This window comes from Macaca thibetana, chromosome 1 (assembly GCF_024542745.1).
Source record: "Macaca thibetana thibetana isolate TM-01 chromosome 1, ASM2454274v1, whole genome shotgun sequence".
Classification (NCBI taxonomy): Eukaryota; Metazoa; Chordata; class Mammalia; order Primates; family Cercopithecidae; genus Macaca; species Macaca thibetana.
The window spans coordinates 55,969,563-55,991,512 of NC_065578.1; the positions used below are offsets into that span (position 1 = coordinate 55,969,563).

General features: G+C 37.3%; 1 protein-coding gene across 6 annotated transcripts in view; it reads right to left on the bottom strand.

Annotated features, from left to right (window-relative positions):
- FYB2 (FYN binding protein 2) overlaps positions 1-21,950 on the bottom strand; it is a 99,140-nt gene that overhangs the window by 24,000 nt on the left and 53,190 nt on the right. For 3 of the 6 annotated variants that reach the window (XM_050751259.1, XM_050751481.1, XM_050751094.1), the window contains 7 exons: positions 17,148-17,182; positions 14,232-14,263; positions 12,205-12,301; positions 9,401-9,560; positions 2,307-2,445; positions 2,181-2,221; positions 317-380 (listed from right to left, as the gene is read on the bottom strand). In XM_050751259.1, coding sequence (XP_050607216.1) covers positions 317-380; positions 2,181-2,221; positions 2,307-2,445; positions 9,401-9,560; positions 12,205-12,301; positions 14,232-14,263; positions 17,148-17,182 — 568 coding nt within the window. The remainder of the gene's footprint in view (positions 1-316; positions 381-2,180; positions 2,222-2,306; positions 2,446-9,400; positions 9,561-12,204; positions 12,302-14,231; positions 14,264-17,147; positions 17,183-21,950) is intronic. The other 3 variants (XM_050751392.1, XM_050751318.1, XM_050751178.1) reach the window with 2 other exon arrangements.

Here is a 21,950-nt window from a genome sequence, read left to right on the forward strand (position 1 = left end):
CTCTTTTATTACTTATTTCCTAACCCAATATCAAAATCCTTTACTCTGGGAAATGGGTATTTCTCAAAAGCGAGAACAATGTGATTTAATATGTATAGTATATGATTGTACACAATTACAAGTATCCTGTTGATCACAATTGTAATGTTACAATAGGTTATCATAACTTTCAGTGTGAATCTTTCCTAAGAGATGATGATGGGAGTCGGGGGTGGCGGTGGGGCGGGGTGGAGGTGGGTTCTCATTTAAGCTCTGGCTTTACTATACCAACGGGAAGTATCATTAGCCTACAAAGCCAAGAAAGAGAGAAACTCACTCTATCTTTGGGTAGTTGTTCTTTGTTTTGTAGACATCTTCATACATTTCTTCTCTGTTTTCTTCTGAAATTAAAAAACCCTACTTATATTCATTCCAACAGCAATAGTTCAGATTCATATTTAACAAAATTTTTTAGATACTTACTAGATGCTAGGTACTTTGATCTTTCTTTTGTTAAATAGTTTTTACTGAAACTCAGCCACACGTGTTTAAAAGCATATGGTAAAAATACTGAAAATTCTATAAAAGTATGTATAAATGAAAATTAAGACTCATTTCCACCTGATTCCAAGTTTGAACTGATTTAGTCAAAGACAGTTGGTTCTTCAATAGATTCCTTCCTTCCTCCCTCCCTCCTTTCTGTATTTAATACATAATAATCAGAATTTACTAAGCATCAGGCATTGCGCTGAATGCCGGGGAAACCATGGAAAATGAGCTATATCTTGAATAATCTCTCCCTTCACAGCATGGCTTTGGCCTAGCCCAAAACATAAGCTTAACATACACAGATATACTTTAATTCAATCCTGAAACAGAGTATAATGGAAAGAACTTTGAATTAAGGGTCAGGATTTTCAGGTTCAAAACTCGACTTTAACACACAATGATCTTAGGGGAGTCACTTCTCTATGTCTCAATTTTCTTTTTAAAATGAGTGTACTGGGTTTAATGATATTTAAGGTTGTTTTTCCCTCTAAACTTCTGGGATTCTAAGAAGATCAATCAGAGTAACATTTGATTCTCTCTCCTCCATTGCTTTTTCTTTTTCTAAAATTTATTTTAAAATTGACAAACAATTATATACACTTATGATCTATAACATGTTTTGATAATTGTATACATAGTGGAATGACTAAGTCAAGCTAGTTAACATATTCATTACCTCACATACTTTCTCGTGGAGAGAATTAAAAAATCTACTCTCAGCAATTTTCAAGTATAAAATACTTTGTTATTAACTATAATCACTATGTTGTACTATAAACCTCCTGAAGGTACTTCTCCTAATTGAAATTTTGTATCCTTTGACCAACACCTCCCCATTACTTTTTCATTCATGAATTCATTCATTCAACAGATTCTTTTGAATATCTAACATGTACTTGGCATTATGCTAGGGGCTGGAGAAAATGGTATGTATAAAGAAGGTAATAATCTAGGAGGGGAGACATTAATTAAAAAGTCACATAAGAACAAAATTACCACTGCAATAAGTACTATGAAAAAGAAGTCCATGGTACTATGAGATTGTACACCAAGGAGAATATTCCCTGTGGAAATAATGATGGAACTGAGATTAGAAGATTAAGAGTCAGTGAAGCAAAGGGACCCAGGGGAGGAAAGAGGATTTCGGAAAGGGAGGGAGAAGCATATGAAAATACCCTGCTGTGGGAGCTTGGCAAATTATAGAAGCTAAAAGAAGGTCAGCATAACTGGGTCTCAAAGGTGAAGACTGAGTATAGTATGAGATGAGGCTCCAGAGGTCTGTAGGGGTAGGTTAGTCAAGGACTCTAGATCATGTCAGAAGTCAATCTTTAAAGTATTAGAAAGCCAAGAAAGTGTTTTAAGTAAAAACATTCTTATAATCAGACTTCCATTGTAAAAAATCAGGAAGGAAGTAAATTCACTTTTACATAAGAATGCTCTTACCAGCATCTTCACGTTCCTGATTCTAAATGCATTTATTAGCACATACCTTGGTATTGCTGTTAGCACATACCTTGATACTGCTTCTCTTAGCTTCTCACAAATTGGTATTATTAAAATATGAATAATTAAAAGACGTCTTATCACTAATCAGTCATAGAAGTATTCTGCAATTCCTACTGGCAGCTTCAGAAATGCCTTCCTATACTTACCACTATTTGAGGCAAATGAGCTACGGAAGTTTGGCTTCGGTCTACGGGAGAAAATAACAAAGACCATTTTTGTACCTTTAAAGTCTCATCACATTCATCTTGCTGAAAGACTGGAACGTTACTTACACCTCTTTCCTGGAGTACTCGACATCATCATATATCTCCTCCGAGATGGAACTTGGCTTAGAGACCCCTAGGTCTGGAGTTTCTTTAGTCGACTCCAAAACCTCCAGATACCCACCTGAAAGGAAATCAGAAACCCCCCCTGAAAAACATTTCATCAGCTGCCATCATAAAGTCATTCACACACATCACTGGCAATGCAAGCAAGCATAAGAAAAGGCAGATTAAATGGGCTAAAATTGGATTACAGTCTTGGTATGTATGATCCTTGGGCAAGCCACCTCACTTTGCAGTGCCTCAGCTATGATTCTCTGAAGTTGAGGATAATAATGCTAACACCGAATCATGTGGTTTTGGCAAGGATTAAATACATACTTAAAAAGGGTGCTGGTTACCTCGTAAACTAGTAACTCCCTTCTTTGATGGTTCTTCCTTTAATCCCTGACCTCAAACTTTGAAGTCTACCAGGGTACATCCCTGGGGCTTATCTCTCTACATCTAGATGACCTTATCCAGTCTTATGGCATTTCTTAAAGCAAAATTTCTCAGACAAGTTGATTGATTGAGCACATATCAATATATAGTATTCATTAATTCATTCTGGAGTTAGCCAGAAGATAGTGTGCCAGGTTAACAAATGTAGAGGGATTGTTTGCACAGGTAGCTAAATGCAGACGCTGGCTTACTTCACAGAGTTGTAAACTTGTCATAACCATAAAACTGCCACTTCTTTATCTGTTGGCATTGGTTAATATTTAGGGTATTGGTAATTCATAGCCATATTCAGATATGAACTACTAATCAGAAATAGAAAGTAATGTACTTGAGAAATAAACAACAAGCACATTAACTTGTATCTATTAGTTAAATGAACCAAGCAATAAGATTTTATCCCCTGACAAGAAGTCAGTGAGCGTGTAGGCCCCAAACCATCTCAATGAATGTCAGCTCTCGGAGGCATAAGGTCCTGCTTTTTCTCAAGGAGTGATCAGTAAATTTCTCCAATACAAAATAAAGATGCTGAACACACAGTTGCTTCTCAGTCTGCAGCATTTTTTTTCCTTCCTCAATCCTTCCTTTTGGCTGAAGCAAATGCAAAAGTTTATGGCTTCATTTTAAAAACACTGACGACTCTCAAATTTACATCTCCAATTTAGACATCTCTCATGAATTCCAGATACTTTATCAGCCTTCACACCATTTCCTTTTGGTTGTCTAAACATATTACATTCCAAACCAAACTCATAACTTCTCTCTGCAAGTTTGCTTTTCCTGAAGTTTATTCAATCTCATAAAAGGGGCAATTCCATCCTTTATGTTGCTCAGGCCCAAAACCTTGGAGACATCCTTGATTCATTTCTCTCTCATTTCTCACTTCTAATCCAAAGCCATCTGTCCACTATAGTTTCAAATTATATTCTGATTTCAAACACATCTCAGCAATTCCACCATAGTATCCTCCTCCAAGCTACCACCATTTCTCACCTAAATTATTGCAATAACCTCCTAACCGTTCTCCCCGATTTAGCTTACATTTTATTTTCAAGACAGAAGCCAGATGATTTTTTAAAATGCAAAGCAGGTCATGCCTTTCTTGTACTTTCAAAGGCTTTCAGTGGTTTTAAAAATCTCATTTATGGTAAATGCTAAAGTTCTTGCAATGATCTACAGAAGTCCCTTATTATTTCTGTGACCCCATCTCCTACTATACTCTTCCTCAGTTACTCTGAGGCCACACTGGCCTCCTTGCAGCTCCTCCAGCGTATCTGGCCAACTTCTGCCTCAGGGATTTGCACTTTTTTTCTTTTCCTAGGTCGTTCATATCCTAGATACACATATGGCTCTCTTCCTCAGCTACTTAAGGTCTTTGAAGTCATCCATGAGCACTTTTTTTTTTTTTTTTTTTTTTTTGAGACGGAGTCTCGCTCAGTCGCCCAGGCTGGAGTGCAGTGGCGCGATCTCGGCTCACTGCAAGCTCTGCCTCCCGGGTTCACGCCATTCCATGAGCACTTTAAAATGGCAACCTCTATCACCTTCATCTGCTTCCTTAATGCTCTTAGCTTGCTTTATTTTTTCATAGTATTTACTATTAATACCATTCAATATAGATCTTTTATTATTTATTGCCTGTCTCCTCTGATCAGAAAGTAACCTCCGTGAGAAAAGAAATTTTTGCCTGTTTGCTGCTATATACCCCCATTTCCTAGAACAGTGCTGGGCACATAAAAAGCACTTAATATATTTGAATTTCGAATGATTTGAATGCATGTGTCTTCTCACTAGTGAATTTAGTGTATTACATTTATAGCGTCTACTGATATTTTAAAATTTATATCTATTATCTTAGTACATATTTTTATTTGTTCCATTTTTTTTCTTATCTTTGTCTGGCTAAAGTTTCTTCTTTTTCCGCCATTCTGTTTTCTTTTCTATTTGTTTTCTTTCATTTATCTTTTAATAGTTACCCACAAGAGTGACCACTCTCCTGACTTCTAATACCAGCAGTACTTATTTTTGAATGTTATAATAATGGAATAATTTAGTATGTACTCTATGGTGCCACCTACTTTCCTTCAATATTATGTTTGTGAGATTCATCCATAGTGTTGCAAATAGTTTTAATTTGTTGATTCCGATGACTTTATTCTATTATGTGAATTGGTTACCATTTATTTATCTATTCTACTTTTTATGGGCATTTGGACAGTTTCCAATTTGGGGCTATTACAAAAAGTTTTGCTACAAACGTTTTGTCTGTGTGTTTTGGTGCATTAAACTGTGCACTTACATTGGGATATATACATAAGTACGAAATTGCTAGGTCATAGGATACGCATATGTTCAACCTTAGTACTACCAAACAGTTTTCCAGAATGGTTGTCTCAGCTTACAGTCTCCACAGAGAATGAGAGTTTTAGTTGCTCCAGATCTTCACTAACACTTGATACTTTTAGTCTTTTCTATGGTAGACAATTTGGTGAGCAGAATTGAATCTTCATAGTGTATTTGCCCTTTGGATAGTCTCTTTGGGGAAGGGCCTGTTCAATATTTTTCTAATTTCACTACATTTCCTTTTTTAAAAATTGATTTCTAGTTTATATTTTCTGAATACCAAGCATTTATAGAAGATGTGTATTCCAAATATGAGTCATTTATCAAATATGTATATATTTGATATATAAATGGTATATGTAAATAATGCAAATATCTTCTCCTACACAGTGACTTACCTTCTCACTCTTTTTAATTTTTTTTTTTTAATTTTACTTTAAGTTCTGAGATACCTGTGCAGAATGTGCAGGTTTGTTGTGCCATGGTGGTTTGCTGCACCAATCAACCCGTCATCTAGGTTTTAAGCCCCGCATGTACTAAGTATTTATCCTAATGCTCTCCATCCCCTTGCCTCCCACTCCCGACAGGCCCCAGTATGTGATGTTCCCTTCCCTGTGTCCATGTGTTCCTCACTGCTCAACCCCCACTTATGAGTGAGAATATGTAGTATTTGGTTTTTTCTTCCTATGTTAGTTTGCTGAGAATGATGGCTTCCAGCTTCATCCATGTCCTTGCAAAGGACATGAACTCATTCTTTTTTATGGTTGCATAAATTTCTCCATAGTATTCCATGGTATATTCGGCATAGTATTCCATGGTATATATGCGCCACATTTTCTTTATCCAGTCTATCATTGATGAGTTGTTTCCAAGTCTTTGCTATTGTAAATAGTGCTGCAATAAACATACGTGTGCATGTATCTTTATAGAATTATTTATAATTCTTTGGATATATACCCAGTAATGGGATTGCTGGGTCAAATGGTATTTCTGGTTCTAGATCCTTGAGGAATCACCACACTGTCTTCCACAATGGTTGAACTAATGTACACTCTGACCAACAGTGTAAAAGCATTCCTATTTCTCCACAGCCTCGCCAGCATCTGTTGTTTCCTGACTTTTTGATAATTGCCATTCTAACTGGCGTGAGATGGTATCTTATTGTGGTTTTGATTTGGATTTCTCTAATGACCAGTGATTATGAGCTTTTTTTTCATGTTTGTTGGCTGCATAAATGTCTTCTTTTGAGAAGTATCTGTTCATATCCTTTGCCCACTTTTTGATAGGGTTGTTTTTTCTTTGTAAATTTGTTTAAGTTCCTTGTAGATTCTGGATATTAGACCTTTGTCAGATGGATACATTCCAAAAATTCCCTCTGATTCTGAAGGTTGCCTGTTCACTCTGATGATAGTTGCTTTTGCTGTGCAGAAGCTCTTTAGTTTAATTTGACCCCATTTGTCAACTTTGGCTTCTTTTTTGCCATTGCTTTTGGTGTTTTAGACATGAAGTCCTTGTCCATGCCTATGTCCTGAATGGTATTGCCTAGGTTTTCTTCTTGGGTTTTTATGGTTTTAGGTTTTACATTTAAGTCTTTAATTCTTCTTGAGTTAATTTTTGTGTAAGGTATAAGGAAGGGGTCCAGTTTCTGTTTTCTGCATATAGCTAGCCAGTTTTCCCAGCACCATTTATTAAACAGGAAATCCTTTCCTCATTGCTTGTTTTTGTCAGGTTTGTCAAAGATCAGATGGTTGTAGACGTGTGGTGCTACCTTCTCACTCTTTTAATGGTATATTTTAATGAATGTATCCTAGCTCTTCTAATTCTTTCAAGGCTAAAGCAAATTAATACCATTACTCTCTTCCCAAACAATTACCAACCTTAGGACACTTTAATCACCGTCTCAATATAAGCACTATGAATGTTCAATATTTTATAATATTTTAGACCTTCCTCAATTTGACATTATTTTCTTGCGTTAATGCTTTCGCTTAACTTTTTTTCTTGCATCCACAACTTTCTGTCTGTGATTATTTTCCTTCTGCCTGAAGTACATGCTTTAGAATTTCCTTCAGTGCATTTTATCTGAACAATAAAATGTCCCAGTTTTTATTTGTCTGATAACATCTTATTTTTCTTTCATTTGTGAAAGACATTTTTACGAGGCATAAAATTTCAGGTAGACATTTAATCTCTTTCAGCAAAACTGTATTCTCGTTACACACTCAGCAGTCAGAGAGAACTCAGCAGAGAGAACTCAGCAGTCAGAGCTCAATTTTTTTTTTTTTCTTTTTGTAGGTGATTGGTTTTTCCCCTTTGTCTGTTTTTAAGGTCTTTTAAGATATTCTCTTACTCTTTAATGTTCTTCATTTTACATGGCTAGGCATAGATTTCTGTTCTTTATCCTGCTTAAGAACCTTAGGGTTCCTGGTTCAAATTTATCTCTCTCAATAATTTTGGAAAATTCTCAGATAGTATCTGTTTTATCTATTATTTCCTCTTCCTCATTTTTCCAGTATCTGTTTATGGAATTCTGATTTTTCTGATTTTATTGCTATTTTAAGACTTCTCACTTTATCTTCCATGACTTTTATCTTCTCTTTTACTCTTTTTTTTTCAAATCATTTCCCCCTGTAGAATGAATTTTGGATAATTTCTTTAGATTTATCTTTTAGTTCACTAATTTTCTCTTCAACTGTAGGTAATGTGATATAAAATGCAATCACTGCATTTTATCAATGTATCAATTATTATTTTTTCCTTTTCAAATATTTTTAAAATATGGTTATTCCCTATTCATATTATTCTCTATTTTAAAAACATATTAAACACCTTATGTGTTATACCCGATGATTCTAATATCTGCAATATCTTGTAGGTTGGGTCTGCTATCTGTTCTGCTGGTTTTCCCTCACTGTGAGTTGTTTCCTTGTGCTTGGTTATTTTTGACTATCAGTTGTTAATATTTTAAAGAATACTTTGAGGGAATTATTTGAAATCTGGGATAAAACTAAATAGGGATTTGGATCTCAGTAAAAATCATCAAGGCAAAAGTTAGCTTTGGCACGCACCTCCCAGGTTTCCTGGTTACTGCAGGCCTGTGGGTGATTTTCTTCATAAATCATTTCTGTGATACTTTTATGAATGTTTTAAAAAATTGATTCTTCACTTTGTTTTAGTCAAGAGAGTCATTCATATTGCCTAGTCCACCATATTTTTAGACACTGAAGTTTGATTTATCCTTTCATTCTACAAAATTAAGTTGGGTTTCTCCTGTGTGCCCGATACTGTGTCAGGTTACAGAGATACAGAAAAAATTAGCAAATGGTCTGTGATTTCAAGGTGCCCACAGTGTGCCATGGGAGATAACACATAAATCATGAATTGTAATGTAAGGCATGGTATGATATTTTTCAAAATACAAATAAATGAAAAAGACTAATAGTTACTTAACATATGATCCAGAAACTTCATATGCATTGACAAATAGCCCTAGGAAATTAGTAGTAGTATCACCACTTGCACATGAAAGTAAGTAAATTTCCCAAAATCACAGGGTTAGTATAGAAATGCTTTATTCCAGGTCCTATTACTGTGGTCGTTCTGTTGTTATTAAAGTGTCAACTGAAAGGGTAGTAAAACCAGGAGTGCAAAAAGTGATATTGTTTGTGTCCCTGGATCCAACCATGACTAGACTTTGTGCTAGGTGAATCTCCTTTTCTTTTTGGTTTAACATAGTATGGTTTGATTACTGTTGCTTGCAATCAAGAGTCCTGACTAACATGCAGGTAAAATACAACCTGAATAAAGTCCACAAATGACACCATAGTGTTATCATCAGTACATGTCAATGATGATGTGAGCCTAGACAACAGGAGCTAGTATATATAAAAAGAAAAGAATAAACATTTGCTGAGTACCTATCATATGACATACTGTCAGATTTGGTCCTCATAAAAGCCCTGTGAGGTCCATATTATGATGATCTCTTTTTATAAATGAAGAAATTGAGTTGCAGGAATATAAAATCCTTACCACACAGCTTACTAAGTATTAGAGCTTAGGTTTGAACTCAAGACTTCTGCTTTTGAATTCATTGTTGTTTTTGTTTTTTTTCCCAGTACTGCACAGCTTCCTCACTAGGGCAAGTTGCTTGGCACATAATAGATGTTCAATAAATATTGGTAAAATAAATTAAAATTTTGGCCATGCTCAGCTATAAAACAAATTGGTAATGATGAAGAGGATCAGGAAGAAATGCAACTTACAGTGGCCTTGGGAGTGCCTGGCCAGCTTCGGGCCCTCAGGGCAGGGATTTGTCTGGATGACGTCAATCATGGCCTCTTGCTTTCCAGCCAACATGTTCCTTCTACCTGTGTGGACGTTGGTCATCTGAATTTTTTCAGGTGTCCCTTCATAGGCATCTACCTAAACATATGCAAAAGGGAGAGTACCATAGGTCTCTGACTTACCTAATCAGTTCTTTGCTTTCTTGTACAATTTTTCATTCATTCCTCTTAGATAACAATTGTTTATCATTTATTTAACATTGAATAATATCTTACCAGATTCTAAGTTTCCTGAAGGTGCATACTATATCCTTCATGACCTCTGAATGTTCAGTGAATGCCTGGCACATAGGCAGCTCACAGGAAGCAGTCAGGATATAGGGTGTACTGACTATAGGGTAGGCTTTTTATATTCCATATAACTTAATCATCATGATACCTCATGAGAAAAGTATCATCAATTCTCTTAATAAAGAGTTTAGAGAGGTTAAGTAACTGGTCACTGGTTCCACAGTTAGTAATCTACCTAGGCACGACTTGACCCCAGAACCTTGTTCTAAGGGATGCTATGTATTCCTTTTCACTTCCTTCTTTTTGCCTACATTTTGTCTTCCCACGCACCATTCTTCTGTTCCTTCTCACTTCTTTCTTTACTACCTTTCTCTAGCATTTGTCAAGCACTTACTGAAGGCAAGACAACATGCTAAGCTCTAGAAGTAGAGACAGAGTTTCCTAAGACATTGGTCTTGGAGATAATGCATGCAAATGATTAATTAGGGCATAATGTGATGAACGTTATTTACAGCAGTATTGCTCACCATCATGGAAACAGAGGGATGAGGAGGCTGGTTCTCTTGGCTGGGAGAGGGGTTAGAGAAGACCTCGAAAAGCAGATTTTATTAAACTGTATTTTCCAAACGTCAGTAGGAGATTGATAGAGCAGATAAAGGAGTATCTGGCAGATAAAGCACAAAAAAAAGGCACAGGGGATTTGGGGAAGTATTCACGTCCTTATAAGGGTAGGAAGGAGGCTGCTGCTAAGGTAAGAGTTTAAGGAAAAAGATAAGGAAAAACAGCCTAGAGATGCAGTTGAAAAGGTAAATGAGCATGGGACTGACTTACGAAGGGTCCTGCGTGCAAAGCAAAGAGTTTGGGCTTTATTTCTTAGCCATTAGGATTCAGGCAGGGGAAAACCCTGATCACATTTACATTTCAGAACGTTCTGCATAGACTGACAGGAAGAGATCATGGAGAGAGAGAAAATTAGAGTATTTTTGGCCATCTAAGTGTTTTATAATTGTCCAATGAAAATGAGAGAAAGGTTATTGTTCTTCTGACTACAACAGAATAGACATGAGGATTGACTATGATAATACATTTGAAAGTACTTGGGAAAGGCTAATGTAATTAGTAGATATAAGGAGCGGATTATCCTGAGTTTTGGGTGGGATCTTGGGGAAACTCATAGAAGAATAAGAGGAGGGGCATTCTTTTAAGTCATGGTACCAAGAATTAAATGTATAAATGGAGAAAAGTGACAAGAAAGTAATGAAGTCAATATTTTGCACAAATATAGTGACCACCATCCTTCAGTGTACTGTCATAATGAAGGCAGTCCCCTCATTCACCTAACATATTCTAAATAACATTTAACAATTTCTGAAACCCAAACACACTCTATGAAAGAAGGAAGTGACCCTTTGTTAGTAGTTTGAGCCCATATCTGGCTTACGCCACATAGCCAGCATTGAAAAAGAGCAGAGCCTAAGATTTTTCATGGTTAATATCCTTAGTCATGTATCTCTCCTGCCCTCTCATATGCTCCTGATCAAACCATTCCTGATCTCTAACTTGACAGCCATTGATGGCTTGGCCTTTACACCCAGTGCTGCTCCCCTGGCTCTGGACCTTGTCGTTCCCAATTAGCAACTTACACCATCCTTTGAATTATGCTGCTTTCTGATGCTCTGTGAACACCCAACATGGTCCAGCCCAGCCTCTGGACCTACACGCCAGTTCAGGCTCATACAGCCAACATGCTGTTTGATTTACCCTAGCTCTGCAGATGGCACTGGGACAACTGCGTATTAAAAGATAGGCACATCTCAAACAGGTATCTAATGTGAGCACTGGCAATTGCCCTGGTGGTATCTATTGTTTAAGCCTCCTGCCACCCAACTGCTTTGAAGGGGATGGGGTCAATTAGATATGGATATACACACATTCATCATATTTAGTATTAATGAAAGCAACAAGAATACATTTCATTTTTATGGTAGCTTATGGCGTATGAAACACTTTCTTGCACGTTATTTTATCACCACAAACAAGGTAGAATTGGCATGGGAATGGGGATGGTAGTTGGGTAGAAATCATTTATTTTCATTTTACAGATGAGGTAACCAAGCTCAGAGACAAGTCACTCTTCTAAGCAGAGTCTTAGGGCACAGCATTTAAGGAAACTCTCACTCCAGGGTAGTACAAGGGCAGGGACGGCACCTGAGAGTGGATACTGCCTTGTAGTTTGCACCCTGGGTTTCTTGTTGGACTTAATCTAGTCCCAGCCCCTGCCTCTAAGGCCTGCTTCATGGCTAAAAAGTAGAAAATTAAGGGCTAGAGCTTAGTGTCATTGTTACATTTATTTCCTTGATACAATATCAAATGCCCATTGCATTTTCTAACTCTGTCTCTCTGAAGAGCTCTGTCTCTCAGGCCCTATAAAGTCACCCCCATGAACTGATCTGTTATATGTCTACATTGCAGGAACCGTAGAACATAGGTACCTTGAAAACATGGTTTGAATGTGGTTCCTTTTCTGTGTTCTTAGGTTCCAATTCACATGGCTCTTTTTCCTTCATTTTTTTATCTTCATGTTTAGCACTGAAATGTGAAGAGACACCAGGAAAAAAAAAATGAAGCTTAGAGTGTTTAAATGATAGTGTACTGTCCAATCCTAAATGAAATGAATGGGAAAAATTGATTTAAGCAAATATGAATCATTTCTCTTAGATGAGGAGTCTAGGATCAGATCAATTATATACGTAGTTTCCTTGAGTTTCTGCCTGTTCCAATTAATGCCAGAGTGTTAATTCCTGCTTAAAATCTTCTAACTCCCTATTGCCTATAAGATAAAACTTAAGTTTCATCGTGATCTGGCTCCTACCTTTCTTTCCAAACTCATCTCATGCTGCCTTTTACCTCCACTTTTGCTTGAGTCTAGACTCTCATAATTCCTCAAACCCACCACCCTATTTGAGCAACTCTTCCTTTTTATTATTTTTCTTTAGACATGCCTTCCACATCTTATACTGGTAAATACAATGCCCTTCATGATATAGCTAAATCATCTTATCTCTGAGAATGCTTCCCTGATTCTCCCAAGCAGTCATACCTTCTCTACTCTTCTAACACTTTGTTCTTCTATATTGTCTTACAGTACATCTATCTATAGATCTATCTCCAGTCCCTCCACTTTGCCTTGTCAACCACTAAAAATCAAGGCAGAACTATATTATTCACATGTGTAACTCCAGTGTTAATGCTGTGTAGGAATAGCTGGTTTTCGTGCCTCACTTCTGTGTTGTTAAACTTCCAAAGGAGTGATAATATTTTATTGTGATTTCCTATTTATTTGGTCATTTTACTCTCCAAGTAACTCCTCACTCCCAACTACTCTGGCTTCCCCTCCCACCTTGGATCAAGGGTAGAAAATATATTCTATTCAGTTTTGTACCTCAGAATCCAGCAGTGTCTGAAGAGTAAAAGCTCAATAAATATTGAACTAAATAATTAATCATTTGACCTGTGCCTACCATGTGCCCAGCACTGTGTTAGTGTCGTAAGTTTAGGGACAGGTAGGAACTGAGGGAGAGAGAGGAAGGTAGCCCATCCAGCTAAAGCAGGTTTTCTCCATGATTCAGCAAATGTTTTCAGACTCAATCAGGAAATTTTGATATTTGCTTCTCCAGAGCTCATCAACCATGCTTTTAAAAATATATTAGAATAACTCCAGGGAGAAGGGCTAGAAACAGACTCTGAAGAGGCAGGTAAGAGCGCTACTATGTGCCAGGGCATTCCTCTGGACCCAAGGAGTGTGAGAGGTATCAGGAACACCAAGAACATTAAGACATTGGCCCTGAATACAAGGAGCTCCCAAACAAGAAGGGGAGTAGGGAGGGGAGGATGAATTGGCATGTTAGCAAACTACATACAGTGCCATTTGTGCAAACATACTGTGCAAACAGAACTTACAGTGGTACCACAGGCAAGGGACTGGTTACTTCTCTCTGAGGGAGTGGAATGAAGAAAGGGTTCATACACAAGGGGTGCTTGATGGATTAGTAGAAGCTTGCCAGATTGTTAAATTGGGGTGAATCGATGGCTTAAAAGAGCAAAGGCAAAGAGACTTCAAACAGCGTGGTGCATTTCAGAAACTGTCAGTTCTTTGGAATTCATGTTATTGTTATTTGCCTGTTTGATTGTGTGACTTTCCTACTAATTCAGGAGATCCTGAAAGCAATAGTGAGGTCTCCATCACTGCTACAGCCCCAGTGGTGAGCACATATCTGGCACAGGCTGGATACTCAGTAAATGTTTGCTGAGTACAGCATGGGCTAGAACAAGATGAGAGCGGGAGGCGAGGCAGGATCACCGATCACTTCCTCTGTACTAGGTACCTTGCAAGGTGCTGGGGAAACTGAACCAGGCTAGTTCAGTTTGGAAACATAGCTGGCCCATAGAGGAAAACTAGTTCAGTCATCAGAAAGTCAGTAGTTGGACAGATGCTTTTCTGTTTGAAGATAAAACTCACCTAGGTTCTGGATAGGGAAAATTCTTCCAAGACTGAAAGTAAAGAGGAAAGTGGTTATTTTCATAAATCAACCCGAATCAGGCTATGTTATTTGGTTACAGATCATTAGAGACTACACAAAAAGGTGAGGGGGATGAAGCCTCAGTAGAGAGCAAAGGCAGACACTGACCACAGAAAGTCCCAGGAACTGTTGCAGTGGGGCTGAAGATCAATCAGAAATGAAAACAAGCATTTCTGACGTTACAGGGCATGCCCAAAGGAATGTATGACGTGACTCAGAAAAATTGTTGTCTGTACGCCTTTCCAGAAATGCATCTGAAACATAAATAACTTCTAAATCCCATGATAAAATATGAATTTGTGGGATTTAGGCAATATTTTAGTGGGTAAATTGGCATTCACAAGTGCACAAGTAATGCTGGAATTTCTCCCTTACTCACTGATCACGTGCCCTGTGATCACCGCTCAAATCTTGCAGGATCTATGTTTGGCTCCATTAAAATTATGCCCCAATGATCACAATGTAGCCCCTCATTTATTCAGTGGTTATAGATCTGGTCCCATTCATTATTTGGAATCTGTCTAAGAACGCTGAAAAGAATAGAATATATCTAAGCGTCTAAAATGCCATCACAAAATCCAGGTATCCTAGCTCATTATGCTCTCCTTTGAGGGCAGCCTTGCAGACCATTATTCAGAGACTATTGGTCCTTATTTTACACATAATTCCAACAAATTAGATGCAGCACTGGTAGAATGACAAGTCAGACAGGCCTTGTTTTTATATCTTTGTTACATGATTTACAGCTTACTAAACTTCTCTGAGCCTTAATGTTGTCATCTGTAATATGGGAGCAATGATATCAGCTCACAGGGTAACTATGAGGGTTAAGCGCTACTGTCTATGCACAAGTGCTATCACACTAGAGGGACTTGGCACATGTTTGACCAGATGAAAAACTCATTGCTAGACACAAAAATATTGACAGTAGAAAAAAAAAGGGAAAAGAATTCAGAAAACTGACTTGTGGTAGTTTGGTGTGAAGGGAACTAGTTCTGCAAAGGCTCAAGAGCATCTCAAAAGAAGAGCATAAACTATGTCGACTCAGTCCCTTATAGTCAAGAATACTCCAAGTCATTAAGAAAGGAAGAGATCAGATTCCACTCACTGAGCTTAAAAATACAGATATAAACACAAAACATGTATGAGAGTTAAAAGATTTAAAAATTAAACATAATTTTATGTTTTACTTAAAACATAAAATTGGGATAAAATGGGATAAAATTCATTTACTTGGCGAGTTCACTTGTGTAGAATAGTTTATTATTTGTTGGTGTTGCCAGGCACATGAAGCATTTTAATAGGCTATTTCTACTCCCATTGATAGAAATAATAATCATTCATATTTTTCTAGTGACGAAGTGTATCCACAAATGAATAATCCTTACCAGCAAGCACAAGAAAACTGAAACAGAGAGATGAAGGATCTAGACTAAAAGTACCCAGTAAGAAAAGAGTAGAAACTTAACTGATCCTATTAAAACACTAGGTAAGGGCCTTCTATGAGCTTACACAGTGCTTACATACTGTGTTTGCCTTACTTCTCCCAGACATTCAGTGAAACAAGTATTGGTCCCTTTATTTACTGAGCATCTACTACTGCAGATACAGTAACCACAAGACATATGCTTCCTGTCCTCACGGAAAATATACCTTTTCTTTCCTTCTTCCCTTCCCTCCCTTCCCTCCCTTCCCTCCCTTCCCTTCCTTCCCTTCCTTCCCTTCTTTCCCTTCCTTCCCTTCTCTCTTTCTCTCTCTCTCTCTCTCTTTCTCTCTCTCTCTCTCTCTTTCTCTCTTTCTCTCTTTCTTTCTCTCTTTCTTTCTTTCTTTCTTTCTTTCTTTCTTTCTTTCTTTCTTTCTTTCTTTCTTTCTTTCTTTCTTTCTTTTCTTTTCTTTTCTTTTCCTTTCTTTTCTTTCTTTCTTTCTTTCTTTCTTGATACAAGGTCTCAGTCTGTCTACTGCCCAGGTTAAAGTATAGTGGTACAGTATCGGCTCACTGCAACCTCCACCTCCTGGGCTCAAACGGTCCTCCTGCCTCCGTCTCCCAAGTAGCTGGGACTACAGGCATATACCACCACGCCTGGCTAATTTTTGTATTTTTTTTTGTAGGGACAGTGTTTCACCATGTTGCCCAGGCTGGTCTTGAACTCCTGGGCTCAAGTGATCTGTCTGTCTTGGCCTCCCAAAGTGCTAGGCTTATAGGCATGAGCCACTATGCCTGGCCAAGAATTCACCATTTTATAGAGGACACATCTGAGTCTCAGAGAGGTGAAATGCTCTGTTTCAAGCACTTACTAATAAGCTGTTTACCTTCATTTATCTTATTTTCATTCTCACAAGGACCTCAGATGTGAGTGCTATATTCCCATTTTGCAGGTGAGGAAATGGACATTCAACATCACATAGCCAGGAGTTGGGATTGAGGCCAGCAGTGATTCTGCCTGGGCCCTACTCGGGTTGCTATGCTGCCTCCAGGTGGCACCTGGCACCAAGTCTAGCAGGAGCCCAGAAAGCATATCTGAAAGCCAGGATATACAAACCTGGATTGTGCCATAGAACTCAGAACTCTTCTCGCTGGAAGTCACAGTTATTAAAAGCTAGTTGTCACTGCCCACCACAGAAAAGGGCTATGGATGAATTGGGACCATGTCCTCCCATCCTATCCCACATTTTTGTCTCTGACAGTAACAGGGCTCAAAGTGCAGACTCTTAGAAGCTGAAGTCTGGAAAAACCTCAGAAATAGGAGTAAAAGTGAAAACAAAGACATTCCTTCCCTCTAAAAGATACTACTTTAGAATCAACCTTGCATGCTTATTTTACTTTTAGTTATAATGTTGGTAAGGAGAAACAATACCTTTTGGAGTTCTTCAATTCCAACTTCATATGTTGCTAAAATAAACATAAAAAAATTATTTCAAGGCAGTTCATCCACCCATTTCTTATAGTATCCAGGATTAAAGTAGTTATGAAAGATTCCAGAGTTCGGTTTTCTCACCTTTAAGAACATCAGACTGTATAAAGCTCTATCTACAAAGTTTGGGAAATTATGGGATCAGTGATCATGGTTTTAATTTCTGTGGGGATTTCCAGAATGGAATTTACAGTCGATGAAGCATGTGAAACCATTTCAGTTTCCTGTTTTGGCAAACAGATACATACTCCATGCTTAGAAGAAAGCACTAAAATTTAGTGGCAGCTCAGAAGGCAAACGTGAAAGGAAAGGGAAAGGAAAAAGCCTAAATCCCACTTCAACAAAATTAATTCTCTGTCTTGCCCCAAAGTGCTCTGTTCCACAGCCTTTTTCATTTCCTTAAATACAGTTTGAAAACACATCAACTAAGGCTGACCCACCTTTTGATTTTTCCAATAGTTATGTGGATTTTATTTAATGACATCATGCCAATCTTAATTACAGTCATGCATCACTTAACAGTGGGGATCTGTTCTGAGAAATGCATCCTTAGGTGATTTCATCATCATGTGAATATCATAGAACATATTTACACAAACCTAGATGATATAGCCTGCTATCTTCCTAGGATATAGGGTATGGCCTATTGCTCCCAGGCAACAAACCTGCATAGCATGTTACTGTACTGAATACTGTAGGCAATTGTAACACAATTATAAATAGTTGTGTATCTAAACATAGAAAAGGTACAGTAAAAATACAGTATTATCATCTTATGGGACCACTGCTGGATACGCAATTCATTGTTAACTGAAACATTGTATAGCACATGACTGTATTAATATATACAAGTAGTGATAAGAATTTCAGTTCAAACACAGTTCTGCCACTCCTACATAGGGTATTTCAAACAAATTACTTCATTTCTTTGAGCCTCAGCTTGCTCATCTATAAAAATGGACCAATTGGTACCTGCCTTACAGAGTTAATGGGGAGATTCAAGGAAATAATGTAAGAAATTTGGCCAGGTGAGGTGGCTCATGCCTGTAATCCCAGCACTTTGGGAGGCTGAGGCAGGTGGATTACAAGGTCAGGAATTCAACACCAACCTGGCCAAGATAGTGAAACACCATCTCTACTGAAAATACAAAAATTAGTCAGGCACAGTGGCAGGCCTATAATCCCAGCTACTCGGGAGGCTGAGGCAGGAGAATCGCTTTAACCCGGGAGGCAGAGGTTGCAGTGAACCGAGATCATGCCACTGTATTCCAGCCTGGGCAACAGAGTGAGACTCCATCACAAAAAAAAAAAAAAAGAAAAAGAAAAGAAATTCAATATACCTAGCAGAACACTGGATATTGTATAGAAAATGGCAAATTTTTTGATAAAATTGCTTGTTTGGTTTTTCTTTGCTTAAAAGTTATTTATAAAAGTTTTCTCCCTACTGTTAGTAAACATATGTGCATAAAAGTAGGACTTCTCCCTCTGCTTTTCTCTTTCTTGCTGCTAAAGTCTTGAAGCTTTAGAAAACTGACCAAACAACATGTTGCATTTCCAAGCTTTTATTATTCTAAACATATAATCTACTGATAAAATCAATGAAATGCTAGGTTTTCTTTAGGGACTATCAGCATACAATTGTTGACACAGACCTAAAATTCTACATGATTAATTAATATGTATTTCAACTTGAGTAATTGTACATATAATACTTTAAATTAGGTAATTTTACACTTAATACTTTAAAAATACCTGTTTGTGATACAGTTTGCCCAATATCCATTCCTGATATGAATTTGCTTTCCAATTTTAAGGATAATAATCTCCTTCTTTCTACTCCAATTTATTTACTTGTCTATGCTTTTCAAAAACAAATCATGAGCTCTTTGCTTCTCCTAACCACCTTGGGATGGATATTATTACTTCTTCTGTCTTAGAAATGATGAAACCAAAGCCTGGAGAAGCCTTATTTGCCATGGCTAGTAAACAAAGATAATACACATTCAATTAATAATGTGTTCAAAATGTCGTTACTGCTGTTTAACAAAGTGGAGGTTCTTTCATGGTAAGCTAAGCTATCCAAACTTAGGTAGGAATTCCAACATATATTCCAAGTTAGGAGTATAGAGGATAAAGGGCTACATCCCAAAGAGTCAGGAACGGACTAAGAATTATGACAAGAGCATGTGATCTACAGCATGGGAGTCCTCACTTACTTTTGGCACAGAAATACGTAACCCTCTCTCCACTGACTAGTTTTATTGTGGGGGCAGAGAAAGGACTAATATCTGAAGATGGTTCTCAGCAGCCCTCCAACTGCTAGGGTCATAACACATGGTCATGTCTTGGAGGCCTTTTGTTCCTTCTCCTCATCCTATCTGTATGACCTTGGAAAAGTCCCAATAGCAATGGTAACAGCAGACATTCTTGCCTTGTTACCGGTAGTAGGGGTAAAGCAATCAGTGTTTCACCATTAAGAATCATGATTAGCTATAGGCTTCCTGTAAATGTTCTTTATCAAGTTGAGGAAGACAATAGAGTCCCCATCTATTCCTATTTTTATGACAGTTTTTTAAAATCATAAATGGGTGTTGAATTTTGTTAAATTATTTTCTGCACAGATTGTCTGATTTTTCTTCTTTATCCTGCCAACATGGTGATTTTGTTGATTTTTGAATATTGAACCAGCTTTGCATCTCTGCACTCTTATATACCATTACCAAATGAAGAATAAACCACACTTGATCATGAAGAATAATTAATTTTCTATGTTGCTGAATTCTATTTGCTAATATTTTGTCGAGGATTTTCATGACCATACTAATTAAGGATATTGATCTGAAGTTTTCTTCTTTTGTACTGATTTTGTCTGGTTTTGAGATCATGGTAATACTAACTTTAAAAAAACAAAATGTGTTTTCTCCTCCATTTTTGGGAAAGATTGTATAAAACTGGTATTAATTTATCTTTAAATGCCTAATAGAATTTTTCAGTGAAATCACCTGACTTAGAGTTCATTTTGGGGGAGTTTTTAAACTATGCATTCAGTTCTCTTAAGAGTTACAGGGATATTCAAATTATTTTGGGTGAGTTGTGGTAATTTGTGCTTTTTGAGGAATTGTTCCTTTTTTTTAATCTAAGTTGTTAAGTTTATATGTGGAGAGTTGTTCATAATATTCCCTTATTATTGTTTTGATATCTACAGGGTCTATAATGATATCCCTGTTTCATTCTTAATATTATATCTTCTTTCTGTTTCTTTTTCAGCCTTGCTAGAAGTTTATCAATTTTTTCAACTTTGCTAGAAGTTTGTCAATTTTACTGATTGTTTTTTCAAAGAACACATTTTTGTTTCCATTGATTTTCTCTATTGTTTTTTGTTTTCATTTTATTTCATTTACTTCTAATCTTATCCTTACTGTTTCCTTCCTGCTACTTGCTTTCAAGAATTTTTCTCTGTCTTTAAGAAGTTTGATTATGATTCTTCGTGAGATTGCATTTGTTTTAGATTTGCTTGGTTTCTTGAATCTGTTGTCATATTATTATTATTATTATTATTTTAGATGGAGTTTTGCTCTTATTGCCCAGGATGGAGTGCAATGGCACGATCTCGGCTGACTGCCACCTCCACCTCCTGGGTTCAAGAGGTTCTCCTGCCTCAGCCTCCTGAGTAGCTGAAATTACAGATGTCCACTGCCACACCCAGCTAATTTTTTGTATTTTTAGTAGAGATGAGGTTTCACCATGTTGGCCAGGTTGGTCTTGAACTCCTGACCTTAGGTGATCCACTTGCCTCAGCCTTCCAGAGTGTTGGGATGACAGGTGTGAGCCACCGCTCCTGACCCATATTATATCTTTTGCCAAATTGGGGGAGTTTTCAGTCACTATTTCTCCAAGTACTTCTTCAGTCATGCACTCCTTCTCTTCTCTTTCCAGAAGTCTAATGACATGAATGTTAAATATTTTGTTATAGTCTCACAAGTTTTTTGAAGCTCTTTTCATTTGTTTTTCAGTCTATTTTCTCCTTGTTCAGATTCGGTAGTTACTATTGTTTATTTTTAAGTCATTGACTCTTTGTCCCTCCATTCTGCTGTTGAGCACATCCACTGACCTTTTTATTTTTCAGTTCTAACATTGTCATTTTTTTTACATTTCTATTTCTCTATAAAGACATTTTATTTCTTTGATAAGACTTTGCTTCATTTATTTCAAGCATGTCCATAACTATGCATTGGAAAATTTTATAAAAGCTGCTTTAAAGTCTTAGTCAGAAAATTCTAGTATTTCAGCCATCTCAATTTTGGCAGGCATTTTTTTTTTCAGATTCAGCTGCCATAACAAAATACCATAAATTGCATGGCTAATAAATAACAGAAATTTATTCCTCATAGTTCTGGAGTGGGAAGTTCCGAGATCAAAGTGACAACAGATTCAATTCTGGTGAAGGCCTGCTGCCTGGTTCATAGAGAGCCGTCTTCTTGCTGTGCCCTCATAAGGAGAAGAAAAAAGCAATTTCTTTTGGGATGCTTGTAAAGACACTAATCCCATTCGTGAGGGCTCCACCCTCATGACCTCATGTAATACTAACTACCTCCGAAAGAGCTCACCTCCTAAATACCATTGCATTAGGGGGTAGGTTTCCAACATTTTAGAGAGTAAGAAATCAGTTTATAATAATACCTAAGTGAGAAGAGAGCACCTCATCACTGCTGGGCAGGAGTAGGAAGGAGTTTGGCTCTCCAGCAG